This window comes from Dermacentor silvarum, chromosome 5, assembly GCF_013339745.2.
Source record: "Dermacentor silvarum isolate Dsil-2018 chromosome 5, BIME_Dsil_1.4, whole genome shotgun sequence".
Classification (NCBI taxonomy): domain Eukaryota; kingdom Metazoa; phylum Arthropoda; class Arachnida; order Ixodida; family Ixodidae; genus Dermacentor; species Dermacentor silvarum.
This window is the reverse complement of record NC_051158.1, coordinates 73,760,172-73,777,050: the sequence shown is the minus strand read 5'-3', so window position 1 is coordinate 73,777,050 and position 16,879 is coordinate 73,760,172. Positions and strand designations below refer to the sequence as shown.

Below are 16,879 nucleotides of genomic sequence, written 5' to 3'. Positions count from 1 at the left end.
ACGCATTTGTTGGCAGAGTAGAAACCTGCCCCCCCCCCCCCTCCCTCCCGCGCTGCCTTCCCGTTTTCGACCGTTCGCGTGGGAGATTGCGTCGCCAGTTCCCCTTGCTCCCGGTTGCAAGATGCGCATTTGGTGCCGCAGCACAGTGTCGCTCCTTCCCTGCCTTCCTCCCCCCCCTCCAATACCTTCACCGCCTTTCGCGCGACGGAGGAAGTCCCGTTTGCTCTCCACACTGCGTTCGCTCTCCGTGTCATTCGCACATACGACGCGCGGCGACGATTTTATCGGCCTTGTACTTCATACGGAACCTCACGGCGACGATACAAATCCGCTTGAAGTGTCCATATAATTTCTATCGCAATAAAACCGGTATAGAGCTGCGCTCAAATTTCGCAGTCAGGGAGTGTCGTAATCATCGGTGATTTTCTTGCATCGATTATCGTCTCGCCTGAAGAAGGTCTCCACGAAGGACCTATACCCCGTCCCACGGATTGACAACGTACTAGATTGACTCTGCAATGCAAAATATTTTTGTCGATGGTTATTGAGAGTGGCTGCTGGCAAATCAAAGCCAACGAGAAGGACAGAGAAAAGACAGCCCTTATTACACCGGACGGCCTCTTCAATTCAAGCTCATGTCTTTTGGCCTTTGCTCGGCATCTGCAACATTCCAGCGCGTGGTTCATAGGCCCGGGCAGGTCTAAAACGGCATACGTTTCTCGTCTACTTGGACGATGCTGTCGTCTTCACAAGGAACTTCAACGATCAGCTGAGGCGGATCGGAACCATTCTCGACGCAATCAAGTGATGCGGGCTCACCTTGAAGCCGGAAAAATAGCGCTTCGCGCACGAAGAGCTCTTTATCCTGGGCCACGTCATTAGCAAGTTTGGAGTTCATCCTCCTCCACAGAAAACAATTGCGATAGCCAATTTCGCGCTGCCCGTTTACAAGAAAGCATTGCGCACATTCCTTGGCCTCTGTGGCTACTATAGGTGCTTTGTTAAGGACGTTTCTCGCATCGCCGAGTCACTGACAAATATGACGAAATCAGACGTCGAGTTCAAGTGGCAAGCGCCGCAAACCGAAGCATCCCCAGAGATTAAACGACACCTGTAGACACCCACTTCGACAAAAGCGCCGATATGGAAATTCATACTGACGCAATCAGCGTAGGCCTCGGTGTCGTGCTAGTCCAAAGAAAAGGTAGGTTTGAGAGTATAATAGCTTACGCTAGGTGTTCACTATCGAAAGCGAAAGCCAATTATTCTATGACTGAAAAAGAATGCCTTGCCATCAATGGGGTAACCGCAATGTTTCGGCCTTACCTATATGGTAGGCCCTTCAAACTCATGAGTGACCATCACGCATTATGCTTTCTGCCAAATTTAAAGAACCGTTCAAGGCGCCTAGCACGGTGGAGCCTTAGAATGCAAGAATTTGACGTCACCATTTTCTGCAAGTATGGACGGAAACACTGATGCTGATTGACTGTCTCCAACCCCCATCGACTCGCCACCGCAAGACGACCAACACAAGGACACCTGGGTAGCGAGAATACGCACCGACAACTTCGCCAAACAGTAGCGAGCACACCCGGAACTAAGACGCCTTGCTGCTTACTTGGAAGGCAAGGCCGACTTTGTCCCGAGGGTGTTTAAGCGTGGATTGTCTTCATTTTCACCACATAACAACGTCCCTGTAAAGCACAACTTCTCCCCAGCCCGCACAATTTATTTTCCCGTTGTGCTCAGAGCAGTCCCGCCAGAATTCTTGCACGCCCTGCATGATGATCAGAAAGCCAGGAAACTCACGTTTTCCCGCACGCTCTCAAGGATACATGAGAAGTACAACTGGCCTCGCCTGACCGCCGACATTGCCCGGTATGTGAAGACATACCGAGACTGTTGGACCACTGGGGGCCCAACAGCCCCGGCGGGTCCACTTCTGACGTTAACAACCGGGAATAAGTGGATCGTCGGGTCAATCAGTATGTCTTTATTGGACATCTTTCTGGAGCGCTCAAATTTTCACCTTGTCAGCAATGACCCGATCGCGTATTTCATAACTAAATTTGCATGCTTACAGAGTCATGAATGGCCGAAGTTTGTGAGCAATCAAAAAAAAAATTATGGGATTTTACGTGCCAAAACCAGTTCTGATTATGAGGCACGCCGTAGTGGGGGACTCCGGAAATTTGGACCACCTGGGGTTCAAAAGTGACATTCAAGCAAAGTTCAATGCTGCGCATCGCTGCTGTAATAATTTGTATGGTCATATGTCTGAAAGTGAAATGCCATGCGACGAGGCGGGTGACATTACAGCCTTTTTGCCCAATCAGTACGTGAAATGCTACAATATGCTATACATGTATCGTGCTATTTTATACCTATCTTCAATATTGCAATGAAAAAACCCCGACCTTGCGAAACTGTATGTCCAGCGAAACTGTTGAAAACAAGCACTAGAAACTGCTGACGGGGTATTCAATGCTTTATTGCTTTAGAGTAGTGGTAGGAATGGTAATTTAGAGTAATGGTAGTAATGAGAGCAGTGGTAATTTTGGCAGCACGCCGTCGCTGGTCGTACGGCCGTTCCTTTTTCCCTTAGGCGCTCCTCGTATTCACGCTGCCCCTTGGGAGTCCTACCTATGCGCTGCGTACCCATAACGGTGCTACAACAGTGAAATCAGTTGCTAGGCTGGTTGCTAAGCTGCCGTAGCCGCGGCAGTTTTGTGCTTGTTCTTTATCGAACCGAATGGTGTTCTGCATGGTGTATGAGCGATTACAAAGAATCTATGAATTTTTCGATTCACTTTGCTGAGTGGTTGCAACCTCTGCCTTAGGAGGATACGAGCCACTGCTACTTCGCTGCGCTGCCAGCGGCACCGGCCCACATTTCTATTAACGGACGCGTACACAAAAAATGCCGACCACCGAGAGGCTAACAGATTCCCTGTAAAATGAACACTTTGATCCAAAATATAATTTGTGACAAAGTGCATTGTGTGACAGCCAATATTTGCCTTGGAATTCACAGTATATAACAATAGAAAAGTACTGTTATTCGACATTTTGAAAGAGGTACACAAGCTCAGTTCTGTGGCATTAGGCGCTGGAAGAACTGGTAACAGAACCAGGAAAGGTGCAATGCAACGATGAAAGAAGTTACATAGCAATAAATATAAAAGAGATTGCTCACATCGTTATACGTCGTCACGTTCAACGTTCGTCTCAGCCATTCGCCTTCCCAGCCAACGTAGCCTGAGCTTACGCAGTTTATAGTCCTGCTCGTAAGGTTAGATGAGTATCCAACAAGGTAAACATCAGCCGTGGTGTTGACAGGCTGGAAAAAGATGTGATAGGTTTTTTTATATGGACTCAAACATTTAAACAATACAAATTCGAGACAGAAAAGATTTTGTGTGTGCAGACAGAAAATATGTGGTGCAGTGCGGGGGCGCGATGTCGGACAGCGAGCGGAGAATAAACCGTCCCCTCGCCCGTGATTAAAAGGGGCGCGTCCAAGACTATTGGGAGGAGTCATGAAATAATTAGTTGAACTCTGCATACCTGCAGTTCCCCGACATAGGGAACTAGGGAAATGAGAGGCTATTTAAGCGCAGGTTTTAGGCCTTGCTAAGGAGTCTAGAAGCTGAACCTGATGAGTTGCTGAGAAGCCGTCGGGGGTAGGGGGGAGGGCACTGCGGTCCAGTAGCCCCGGAAAGTAATGGGGTTTTATGTGCCAAAACCACGATTTGATTATGAAGCACGCCGTAGTGGGGGACTCCGGAAATTTGGACCACCTGGGGTTCTTTAACGTGCACCTAAATCTAAGTACACGGGTGTTTTCGCAGTTCGCCCCCCAGTATCGCCTGGGCCGCCTAGCCACGTCGGAACTGCGAAGCCGTCAGGAGGCTTATGCCGGCCAATATTTCCTGGGCCGCCTAGCCGCGTCGGAAATCCGAGGAACTAGTTGACGTACGAGACGACAAATCAACGTCTGCAACGAAACTCACGGTAGTTCGCCTCAAGTTAGCTCAACCTGCTTGAGGGAAGTCGTCAGATCTAGACTCCCTAGAAACCGAGCTCAGCAATCGCATCCACCTCAACAAGATTGGCTCACCAGCTTTCTTCGGTAAAGCTCTGCGCGCCGACTTCGCGGTTTATGGAATTGCTCCTGCTGCCCGGTGACGCGTATCACATCGTTGGTTTTCTTTTGAATTTGTTTTCTTTTGAATTTTATTTTAGTGAACTACTGTTAAGTGTATTTTGGTATATTTGATCCACGCCCGGTTTCATGCTTATATCCACTGTTAATTGCTCGTCATATTTGTCTTCATCATTGTGTTGTAATATGGTCAGGTGTGCTTGTCTTGTGTCTTTTTTATTATTTTATTTTAATAGTTCGTGCATACTTATCAGCCGATAAATATCTTCTTTTTTGTTTACTCCCGACTCTGACTCTTTCCCTGTGTTCGCTCGAGTACGGGACGACCAACCGGCTTGTATACCCCGTCGATCGACTTCGTGCCGACGACGAACGGGTGACAGCCGTGACAATGAGCAATGTCACAGGAAACTTCATAGCTCTTTTACAGAGCAAGGTTGTTTGAAGGCTTCCACAGCAGGCAGTCTTCGCTGGATTGGGTTGGATATCGTCCTTATCCATTAGATCACCCAGAACCAGTGTATGGCGCTGTCCAAAACGGAATTTTTTCGAGTTGAGCACCAAACTCCCCTTTGTCCAAGCCGTTTAACACAAGATCGAGACGTGCGTTGTGCTAGCTAAACGTGAGCCGGAAAATCGCTCATCGTCTGCATAGCAAATACACACTTCTCACTTCAACCCACGCAGGATATTGTCCATGAAACACTCGAAGGTTTCAGGCGCATTACAGACCCCAAACGCGATCAAGTTAAATTCAAAAAGTCTGTCTGGTCAGTTTTCTTCTTGTCTGTCAGCGTGTATTCATTTGCGCGTGATAAACCTTGTTGAGTGGCATTAAAACATAATCGAGCCCTTTCGGCATGCATACGACATTGCTCTGCCAACTCTTCCTTGCTGAGGATCAGTTTTAGCGGCATTCTTATCCCTTCCGTTGCACGCCGCCGCAATTTTCGACCAGCCACCGCAAGCTAAGTAAGACAAAGCGGACCAATCGGAGAAGCCGGCACCACCCTCTTCACGTGCTTGTCTATTTTCACTGCGCTGGATCGGTCCCATCGAAGCCCTCTCCACTAGAACGGGCAGAGGGGGCACATGATTTGGAATACGCAGGACCAGTGCGCTATTCGAGAAGCTTCTGCCACGGTACCTGAGGCGGTCCTGAGGACAACGCGCCTGCCTGCCGGTGCAGCCGTGAGTGGCGCCTGGTGTGACGCCGTTTGGAGCAGGCCTGGCTGTTTTCTGCTCGTAACCGCCTGTTGGAGCAGCTTCAGGCTGTGTCCAGGGCAAGGCCTAACCGAGGCCTTTGCTCGAGGCCTAACTGGGGCCTTTGCTCGAGGCCTAACTGAGGCCTTTACTAGGAGGCCGCCTCTTGCTCGAGGTGGCCCGTGGAGTTGTGGCGGTGGAAGCCACCCGCCTGACACCCGTTCGAGTGCTCTGGCCACGGAATGCAGTCGTGGGCCGTCGCCTGCCTCATCTGATGACCAGTGCCATTATCCTGCCTTAACTCGCCTCCCACGAGGGTCATTGTGCCTTGGTTCGTCTCCAACGGGAATCGTCACGACAGCTCAAACGATCTACCACCGATCGACTAGACCATCAGGACTTAAGCTGTGAGACACTTGCTTTTTCCTTGAACGCTGCGCGTAGGACTTCATGTAGACGTGTTTGTTTTAGGGACCTTTGCTCTGTATTCCGTGTTTAGTGCTTGTCTTGTTTCAGTTCTATCATGTTAGATAAATGTTCGTTTACATCCTCGTGCGTCTCTGACGTTCATTGCCGCCTGACTGCACACAGACATACGTGCCGAAGTATTCCTTCACAGATGGGGCCCCTTTTGCTGCGACAAGTCAAACAGCCCAGCATGCTTTATCAGACGATTCGTTACTTCATGACGTTTGTTACTGCTGAGGGACTTGTTCGTCATAGTTATAATGGAGGCGTCCTCAGCAGGACATGCATTTAGAAATGGGCTTCATCCGATGTATGAGGGGCTTCTCTAAGAATGGCAAGTGACAGCACTTGATGTTCATGGTAGGCGACAAGGTTCAGACACTGTAGTAGTATTGCAGGTTCACTGCAAAAGTTTACGGTCCATGAGCTAGTGCGTCCGTGAACAATTGATAACGTGCAATGCGATATCAGCACATTTGCCTTGACGCAGCTCAGATGAACGGGCTACACGGTAGCGTCAAACGCTCCGTCAGTGGTAGGGAAACAGGCGACAAAAACACGTTGTAGATGACGAGGCAGAGCTGTATTTCTGGATACACACAGCACACTTTCATGAAATGGCGGGCCTTCCATACACGCAGAAGAAATGCTCGTACCTACAATAATTTCTCCCGTTCTGAAGTCGACACGACACAGTTTCAAAAAATCAAAGCCCAGGATTGTGTCATACGTAGGATGAAGTAGAACAGCGAACTCTACGTTAAACATTAGACAACCCAAGGTAACCTCTACAACGCACATCCCAACTGGATGCAACAACTCCCCACTCATTCAGCGAAACATAACGGCACGGTCCCAGCAAGACATCACTCTTCGTCCTTGGAGGCTTTCTTAAACGAAACGTAGGGACTTCGCATAGTGTCTCCTGTAATAATAAAATCTGTGGCTTTTCCACCTGATATGCGCCAAAAACTACCGTAGCGGAGCCTTGCGCTTTTGTAAACTAGCGCAGTTCCACTGCCACATTACCAGCTCTTTGTGATCGCCCGCCATGATGCTACATTACCATGCCACGCTCCGCGCACGGAGCATCCTCGTAGTGATTGGCTGCCATGCTGTCGCTGTCGTGCTCGGAGTGATTCGCCCATGAATGCATACAAGGCTTAGTTGTCTTCTATTTCCCTTATAAATTTTCCTACGACAGCCGATATTCTCACTCCTAATTTTGTTCATCATTTTTTAGTTGGTACAACTTCAGTGTGGAACATTTTACATTTGGTAGGTTCCGTCTTTCTGCGTGTTGAATAATTTATAGGTTCAAACTATTGGGCGTAATCTGCATGGTCTGAAAAATTTAGGCATAGTGTTTGTTGTATTTTTATACAAGGACTGCTTTTAAATGGCAGCCTCTGTGAATTGATTAGTTTTTGTGTATATTCTTGTTTTGATGCTACTTTGATCCTATTGTTCCATAGTAGCACGCATGTCCTATTATTTGCATAAATTCATTAGTGTTCCTCCCGGCATGGTCATATGTAGCTTTATTTTTGTGGTTACATTCCAAAAATATTGTTTCCCTGACACCTGCCTGAAGAAGGGTCGAAATTTATTCTTGATTTCTAGAATGGATGTATGTATGTGTATATTTACTTCGTGGCATTCAACACCCTCTATATGGGCTTGCCTTCCACGCTGTATTTTGTCCGTTATGTTTTTCCTTCACGGACGCAATAAATTCTTACTTTTGTTTTTAAGACACTTCGAAGAATGCTTACCATTACGATAATTCCGGTCGTCACGGCTGTGATTCCATCGCCGAGTCGAAAAAAAGACGGCAGAAAAAACAGTCTGTTATTTAACGAAAATTAAATACCACGAAGCTCTGCATGCACTTAAATGGTCATAGTATGTTATCAACTGTTTAGTTCAAGAAAACTCAATCAAAATTTAGTGCCCGAAACGTAAGAATGGTGAAATTGGTCACATATTATAAATGGCACTTTCACATAAATGTCAAAATGTAGTTTATTACAATGCTGTTAGCAGGTTCTAGTCAAGAAGCGTAAGGTTTAGTTATTTTCATGTTTCACCACCAGACTACATTTGACTCCTGACAATAAGCAACAATCAGGGAATTATCATCGGCAATTTAGGTAGGAAAAATTACAATTTGTTAAATTTTTTTCAAGTACACACGTCGACACACTACATCAAAATTTAACACAGTATTTACGAAAACTTGCCCTTAAATAAAGGTTTAGGTTGCACTCACGGGCTTCCCTATCCCCTACCCTACACAGATAGTTTATTTTACTCTAACATGCATCACCTGTTTTTGTAGTCGTGGTATTTTACCTAAAGAGCAGCACGTAGTTTAGACACATCTCAAATATGCATGGGCAAATGAATGCATATAACACGCAATAATGCTGTTTTAGACAAACACTGAACCAATGTCAATGAGATTTTTTGTATTCAGTCAAGCAACAGACATTCTAATACATTCTAATGGCGTCCATGTAGGCCTTATAGTGTTTAAGAAATGCTTCAAATTGGCAATCTTCACAAGAACTCAAGCATAAAGCTGACTATCCATAATTGAAATAAAAATAGATATCGCATTTTTGTTAACTGCATCTCGTGGAACATCTGGACGAGACAGATAGAGATTTGTTAAATAAGTCTATCGCCTACATATATTGCAACAAAATTTTCGAAAAATGTTGCAAATGTTCTACGCAAATATAGTCATGCATTTCGAAGCAGTGGTACATAAAATGCGTCACCTTAACATAGTTTAACAGTTGCAGCGTAATAAACAACATACGGGCATTTTAGCTGTATAAATTGTAGCGTTGTAAGTAATATTACGGTTTCAGTACCTGGCAGATCGGCTCGCGTTACAACGCAAGATATGTTCAATGGGACACATCACACATTGGTATATAGATCGCCCAGCCATTTCATTATGTTTAAAATTGAGTCCCCGTGTTCAATTACGTTCTCATTAGAGCTTCTGTGGGATCGGCCCACTTAGACTGACGGAGGTAATAAACTAGTTTTCTGTAGAGCTTTTCGGCCACCGGCCCATTTTCCTCATCATCCTGTCATTGGAATTCACGCAGTTATATATGCTGCATCTGCATATCCGGCCCGTTTATTACTTCATTTTATAGGTTACCTAAAAAATGACTGGTCACCTAACCAACCGACAAGAAACCACGGGGGACGGCCGGATCATATGCGAAGCGTAGAATTGATGTTTTTTTCTGGGGGCACAAATGTATGACTTGAATACAGAGCTCTAATATTTAGAACGCGTCAAATTACAACTGAGAAAATGCGTCAACGTAACAAAACAGAAGAGCATAACTCGTACCTAAATAAATATCTATATAAATACAGCAGACAATAACACCCTAAAAATTCATTAGAAGTCACCAAGTCACCGTTTTATTCTTGTTCACAGATGTGTTCTCTTACAGGACACATCTGTGTGCATTGACATTGTATACCACGCCCTTCACATGGAGCTAAACCGCGCAATGATGTCTTGTTTTCTTGTGTTCTCTCAGCAGCATCTCATTAGTAATGAAGTGTACGTACAGCCCATGTTTAATATTCCTTATGGGAACTTATAAGCATAAACAACCATGTTATATTTGCGCAACTGCAGCCGACCGTATGATTTGAGTGGTACATTGGACCGTGTGCTAATATTATTGGAATAAGTACTGCGGATCACGCAATGCAACCAAACTGCAGTTTACCAAGCAGCGTACGTAGAAGATTCAACTACGGGTCGGCTGCATGCTCGTCTCTTGAAAAAAGCCACTTATCCTTTCGTAGGCAGGTGCGCAGGGCTTCTGTGCGTCAGCGGAAATTTGACATGCAACTCAAAATATACAGTCAACGAAAAATTACGTCATAATGTATAGCGCGATGACTGTTACAAATTATGGTATAGGCATTTAAGCAAAGTAGAGACATGCCCTATTGTAGAAAATAACTTCACGTACAATCCGTAGTGGTAATTCCGAGGCTCATAAATTGTACACGAATTGTACATATAAGGGTCTGTTCTTCGAGCTCGACGCATTTTCACGCCACAAAAAACGTTTACAGAACACAACCTTCCAGCTGCAGCGAGTTAAGTCACGCTGGCCACCAAAAACAACGACGACTATGCTTTGGTATGCCGAACGAAGTTTCCGGTGCTAGATAGCAGAGAGCAGCAGCCCATCGAAGTCTAAGAAGTACGTACGCTGGATTGCTAATGGCATAGATAAGTTCGGGCAGAGCCGATCTAAAAGTCAGTGTCAACATTATTGACATTAGCAATCAGGCGCACGCAGACGCAGTTTCAGTTTTCTCTCGCCCAGACATGATAGATCCTCTATCGCCCCACAAATAAAACTTACGCCACTATCACAAAGAAAAAGTTGTCCGTATTGAATCGTATGCCTCGAAGTGCTCCAACACTGATTTGCTTTTGCGATTGGTATTTTAACTTGGACAAAAATAACAAATGAACCTCCGACCCGGGCCTCTGTACGGACTGTTACTGCCTATTCTGACAGCCGTTTCTTGTTCTTCGCACAAGGGAAATGCAACATTTCCTTAGTTCGACAATGCATTTCAATCGACACGTCTGTGTAGTGACATATCTCTGTCAGAGAAGCTGTCGATTTGTGCCGCTGGCAGCCTTCGGCGACAGTACATAAACGTATCTTTATAACGCGTCATATCGGCGCTCATCGCTTGTTGTGCTGACACTGTAGACACGAAAGAATGGTCTCTTTAAAACACGGATGGCAAAGCTAAGATACAGAGTGATTTATCCTCGTTACAATTGTTCATTCCTGAGCCCTGAAGGACCGATAGAGTGTAGACGGAGTCAGCGGTTACGGTATGCCTAACCATCTGTGGAAGCGAACGATGTCGGCGCGGGTACCTGATGAATGCTAAAATGTTTGTATTTGAGCATCAGACCCTTTTAACTATTGTTTTCAGTGCACTAGGGAAGGTGGAAGCGCGCAAATCGCCTCATATTTAATATCGGTGCGATAATATCAATCAGCGGCAGGTTTCCTGAGGTCCATTCGAACGTGTCTGAACTGCTGCTGGGTTTCGTGTCGACTGCACAATAGTGCGACAACTCGCAGTCATCGGTTGCCAACAAACTACTAGAAAATGAGGCGCTATCTGCTTTTGCGTAATTTCGTTCACGAATACAGCTATCCGCACACTCAAACGGAATATGTAAAAAAAGTCGTCGCAGTTTCACCTGAAAGGCGAAGCATCAATTGCGATAGCAAATTTGTAGAGAGCTATACGGAGTAATGATAGTAGCTTTATCAGGTGTATAAACTTCAACATGCAGCAGCACCGGCAACACGTAGAACTCTTGTCGACGCCGTCGGCGTTTTGCCCGCATTCGCAGAAAATGCGTGCGGCGTTGGTGACTGTTGCCGGAGCCTCTGTTATAACGTCGCCTCCCTCCCATCCCCCTGCCCCCCCCCCCCCCCCCCCCAAGGCCTTTCGCGCGTCGGGAGAAGGCGCGTTTTCTTTACATATATGGTGATTGTAAAGGAGGAAAGAGACGTCTACTTCTGCAGCCCTTAAGGGAGCGCGGCGCAGAACGCGCGTTTGTTCTCTACCGTGCCTTCGCTCCCCGTGAAAGCACGGGTCCCTCGCGCCCTTTCAGTCGCACATACAGCGTTCGGCGCGCAGCGACGATTTCACCTCCATTGACGTCATGCGGAACCTCACGGCGACGGCGCCGCCAACGGCAGAAATCTGCTTTGAAGTGTCCATATAATCGCTATCGCAATAAAACGAAAGTGATCATCTGTGTTACATATGCATGGGACCCTCACGCACCTTTATTCCAAGCTGTAACGCCGCCGACGCGAAAAAGACATTTATGAACCCAAATTACAACGCTACTTCGACAGGAGACTATACCTGCCCATAAAATTGCATGAAGCATTTAATATTCAACAAATCCTATACTCAAGCAGTGCGGTGCAGACGAAACCAGCGCACCTTCCAGTACGAGCCAGCGAACTCAAGAGACAAGCAGCGCGTGTACAGAGCACACCAGCGTGCCCCAGCGTCATAGCAGTGATACCAGCGTCTCGTCCAGTGTGACCCTGCTCGTATTCAGTGATCTGAACAGTGTCCCGGTGACTCCCAGTGACCCTCAGCGTGCGCCAGCGTCCCCAGTGCGACCCAGTGTCATAAACGCGCTGGTTTTACACTGGAAGGCGCTGGAAGACGCTGATTTTTGCGATAGGAATAATTTTCAGTAAAACCGCTCACTTCGGGTGTTCCTCAAGGGAGCATTTCTGGTCCTTCCAAGCTGCGCTATGCAACGCGCAGTGACGGCCGTAATTCCGAGACGCGCGAAAGGTATCATCATCATGAGTAATAAAATAAAAAGTTCGCGAGCACTTCCGGAAAATGCTGGGCTACGATCGCGCAGCTTCACTGTTTCAAGCGTTGCGTGGCTGAGTGCAAGGTTAAGCGTTTTTTTTAACACGAAAGTGTTTTATGCCGGGGTCCACCAAGACTTCACTGACGTATTTCCGTCACGCAAATACGTCATAGAACATAATACAAAGAAAGAAACCAGACGAAAAAGTTCCACAAACATGCAAAATTTGGAAATCGAACCCACGACCTCTCGGTCCACGACGATAGATCGCCGAGCGTTTAACCTATTGCGTCACAAACGCATTTGCAGAGAGCTACACAGACGCGCCTTATATAACACTCCTCCGTGTACCCGCGCTCTTGCTCGGGGCGATGCCGCCGCCTACGAGCAGAAAAGAGAAGTACTGCATTATGACACTAACGCGCACCGACAGTGAACGCTTCGGTGGTCTCAGCACTACGACGCCTCGATGCCAGCATTCGAAGGGACGCTGGCATCAAGAAGCACTACCAACGCCACCTAGGTGGCGTTCACCGTACTCAGCACAGCGGAGCGTGGCCTCCGCAATTAGCTCTGAAAATGTTTCTGAAGTTGATCGCGGAGGCTGCAATTACGACGCGCTGTACGCGCTGATTTGACTCGGTGACGATTCAGTTACGTGCTTTGTCTTGCGCGTTGTATTAGTGTGTCAGTTACGTGCTTCGTCTTTCGCGTTGTGCTAGCGTGTGCAGCGTAGTGCAGCTTCCATATGCACGACGGTTGCTCATGGTCATCGACGTTGGTAGTCGTGATGGAGGAGACGTGCCACCAGGCGTCAGCGTGGGTGCATCAACGCCTAAGGGCGCTTTAGCCACAAAACACCAATAGACATTATATATCAATGTGCAATAAACATTACACTACTTCTGTGAAGACACGTTTCACTTTCGTGTTCTATACCGATTCCTATATAAGAGGGATCAACCACATTTTTTTCTTTTGGTCACACATCCAAGTATCCTGGTTTACTTGTTCCCATACACCTATGGCACCAAGTGATGTCTGGCTATCCGAAATACTTCTCTGCTTGCTAGCTTTTGCTTTTTATTTCATGTGAAATCTTAGTGTAGTATTATGACTCCTTCTCTCTTGATGCGAAAGCATCAATGGCCCATTGAGCGTGAAACAGCACCTGAATTCCCATTCGCTGCGATACCACGTAATGCGTGCACCTCCACAGAGAATCTCAAGGAAAAGGGTTGCGTGAGGAGTGAGGGTATCGCCATGACGCCACGTCACCGCCATGAAGCCTGTGTTATCTGTGCATTCCTTGCCCGCGCAAGCTCGCGCAAGCGGTATACCTCCGCCCCGGTAATCCCTATGAAGAAATCCATCTATAAAAGAAAAGAGTAAATTCGAAAGAAAAAACATTAACGGTAGTGAGTTTTGAACCTACGATCCCGCCGTCAAAAGCCGTGTGTCTTGCCCACTGGGCTATACCAGCGCCTCCTAGATAGCTAGCCTATGCACACTGCTAAATGACAACCTGTTACGTGGATCGAAACTTCCGTTTTAAAGCCCGGCGTGACAAACGCGATGACGTCAAAATCACAGCGGCTTAGTCGGGAGCGTCCCCATTAGATTCTATTGCAGTCGGTCAAGGTAGCATGAATTACGGGTCGAAGTACACCGGCCTTGTGCTACCTAGGAGGCGTTCGCCAAGCTTCTAAATGCACTCGCTTGCCCACGACGAGTTCATGTCTGGAGAGATTGCTCAGCTTCTTCTTCTTCTTTCTGGGCTTTTACCTGCCAAAACCAGTTGTGATTATGAGGCGCGCCATAGAGGAGGGCTCCGGATTAATTTTGACCACCTGGGGTTCTTTAACGTGCACTACAACGCAAGCACACGGGGGGTTTTGCATTTCGCCTCCATCGAAATGCGGCCCCCGGGGCCGGGATTCGATCCCGCGACCTCGTGCTCAGCAGCGCAACGCCTTAGCTTACTGAGCCACCCCGGCGGGTTAAGAATTGCTCAGCGGATGATAATTGTTTCGCATTCAAAACTCATAAGAATACGTTAAGTGTCCTCGGACGCTTTTTTTTTCTTTTCCGTCTTTTTCACAAATGTCTCTACAAATTGGCGCACACGTATCAAAATCAGTTTGAAAACATGACATGTCTCTTGTTCGTGTATTTTCGCCCTGATATTCACTGAATTGTCCCGTCTAAACTTCTAGTCTTGTCGCTTCTACGCGTTTTGCCGCACGAAAGTGCCTGACGTTGAGAACGTTAAAAGAGCGGCAGCGACGTCACGGAAAAGATTACATAACGTGCTCACGTCTTGTACAATTAAAATGTTTTCCTAAGAACGCTGCCCCCAAGTTAAAGCTTCTGTAGCGATCTGAAATCCCAAGTGGAAGCAGGTCCTCCGCGTCAACCTTTATGTGGTCCTAATGTGCATTTTCGGCGACGTGTTTGCACTTTACCAGTAGCGTACGTCGACTCCACAACCCAACCGCGCTATTTCATGCCAGAGTGCCTTCTATGGATTCTTCCAGGTTGTGTGTTCGAAAACCAAACATCCCGAACAGCACCAAATGGGCAAACCGCCTTTTTCGTCATCATCCCTTTATCAAGGACATAGTCGGAGCGCACACAAGGTCATCAATTATCGCAGCATCCAGCATGTATGTTTCCTTAAACAAAGCATTCAGTTTTTCTATCAATGCGCGCGAACCTAGGATGCATGGCTTTATAACATCAAGTTGCCTTTGAAGGTGCAAATGGAATGCAGAATTCGTCTGATACTTCAGCAACAATGTTATTATTAAAAATCAATTGTCATATAAGTCGCATCTTAAACTGGGTGTGAAAAACTTACAGTTGATGATGACCACGGATGCATATAAAGCGAGAAGACAGGGGTTAGGGGACCTCATTTGTTTCCGAAACTGGCGCTGTTTCTCTCTATGACTGAAAGTTAATAATGAAGGGCTTGTATCGCGTCCATTTATACGAATTCTGCTGCAGCTGCAAATTGTAAGAAAACGTCTTTTTTTTAGCCGGAAACTACATCGTCACTTCGTCATTGTCGTTTTTTTTTTTATGTTTAGAGGTCAGCAGCATATTTCGAAAGTAAGGTTTAGGGGAATTAGACGCAGAAGGTAAAGGCCGCGTATGAGTGGGTATCGGAAGATATATTCACCTCTCTACCACATCTAAGTGTCCTATGATATGCATCGTTCCGAAAAAATATATCAATTAACATTTGGCAGGCAAATAAAGTTCACCAAGTCATTGAGTATATAAGGCACGGTTAAAAAAGTATCATGACAAAGCTGCAACTAATAGACCTCTCCTGGGGTACGTCACACCGCACTGGCGACGTCACAGCGTGACGTCACTGGCGCACGTGCGTTGACTCTGGTTGGCAAAAAACAGCCGCCGCCGGCTTTCTGCGTAGTGCAGTCGAGCTTTAGTTGGTGTGGGTGGGCGCCACGTGGACGCGTGTTTTTATTGCTTTTATTTCTTTTTTTTATTTTTACGTGAACCTCGACAATTCTCTTGCCAGCCAGATTAGCATTAATATGTGTCAGGAAACATCGGCGTGTGGTTAACTGCGCGATGAAAATGTGGCGACACTGGCCTTTTTTACTTGCGAACTAGAACCTCTTGGTGGTGGTCTGCGATGGATTGTGCAATGAAGAATATCGGCATTTTTGCATGGAAGTGTGCCACTTTTGTTGTGATAAACTGTGCGGCGTGAACAGCGACGATATCGGCTCATTTTAGCGTAAGGAAACGGACGACATACTTCATACGCTTTAGGAGTAACGAAAATTGCCTACCCATGAAGAATGCTGTCGCCTTTTCCGGCGTCCGATTTTGTGACTCAATCATGGCAGCGCATCATGAAAGTATGTTTTCATGCTCTGGTTCAGAAACGCCATGAGAGTAGTTATCCGGACGCCATGATAACTCTAGCCAGGATGAGGCGTGCCAAAGACTCTAAACCAGAAGCGGATGTGGTGCAGAACTAAGAGATGTTGGAAAGAAAAGCGCTCAAGGTAATACGCAACATTCATGGGACACTGCGTCAACAAAAGAAAGTGGCCTACTGCTTCTAAGCTGACACATCTTTCCGCCAAAGAATAAGCCGTGCCATTTTTTTTTCAAGCCATGCACGGGCGCCTAAGGGCGTAAAGTATGCGAAAACAGGAACAAGGTTCCGCAAGACGCATGCTGAGATTTTCTTATAATTACGGCGTTCTCTGACACATTCCTTCGTCACGTGGTCACTATTAAATTTACAGGAGGCAACACAGCTCAGACAAGGAGGCATCCTGTTCGCACTTTGTTCTTCAGTGTCACGAATGCTGATGTGAACCGCTTCTTGCAGGTCACTGACGCCGTTTTCATCACCGGCAGAGAATAACTAGAGAAAATGTTGAGGATCTTACAGCCTAGAAATTGGTCTCACCTTTGTTAGCGGACCCTCAATAAGCCCACTGCACAGTAAACTTGACTTCGCGAAAAACTATTCTGTAGCAGAAAATCAATACTCGTATGGGCACGCCATTTCTGCAAGCCCATGCGCTCTGGCGTGTTATTTCTTCTCTTCC

At 46.7% G+C, this 16,879-nt stretch overlaps 1 protein-coding gene across 1 annotated transcript in view; it reads right to left on the bottom strand.

Moving 5' to 3' along the window:
• The window catches only part of LOC119454178 (uncharacterized), a 51,724-nt gene extending 36,469 nt beyond the window's left edge, over nucleotides 1–15,255 (bottom strand). The window contains exons 1-4 of the mRNA XM_049667965.1: nucleotides 15,139–15,255; nucleotides 7,615–7,640; nucleotides 3,200–3,343; nucleotides 449–513 (exon numbers count right to left, since the gene is read on the bottom strand). Of these exons, the coding sequence (XP_049523922.1) occupies nucleotides 449–513; nucleotides 3,200–3,343; nucleotides 7,615–7,640; nucleotides 15,139–15,196 (293 nt within the window). The 5' untranslated portion in view covers nucleotides 15,197–15,255. The remainder of the gene's footprint in view (nucleotides 1–448; nucleotides 514–3,199; nucleotides 3,344–7,614; nucleotides 7,641–15,138) is intronic.
• Between the last annotated feature and the right edge of the window lie 1,624 nt (nucleotides 15,256–16,879).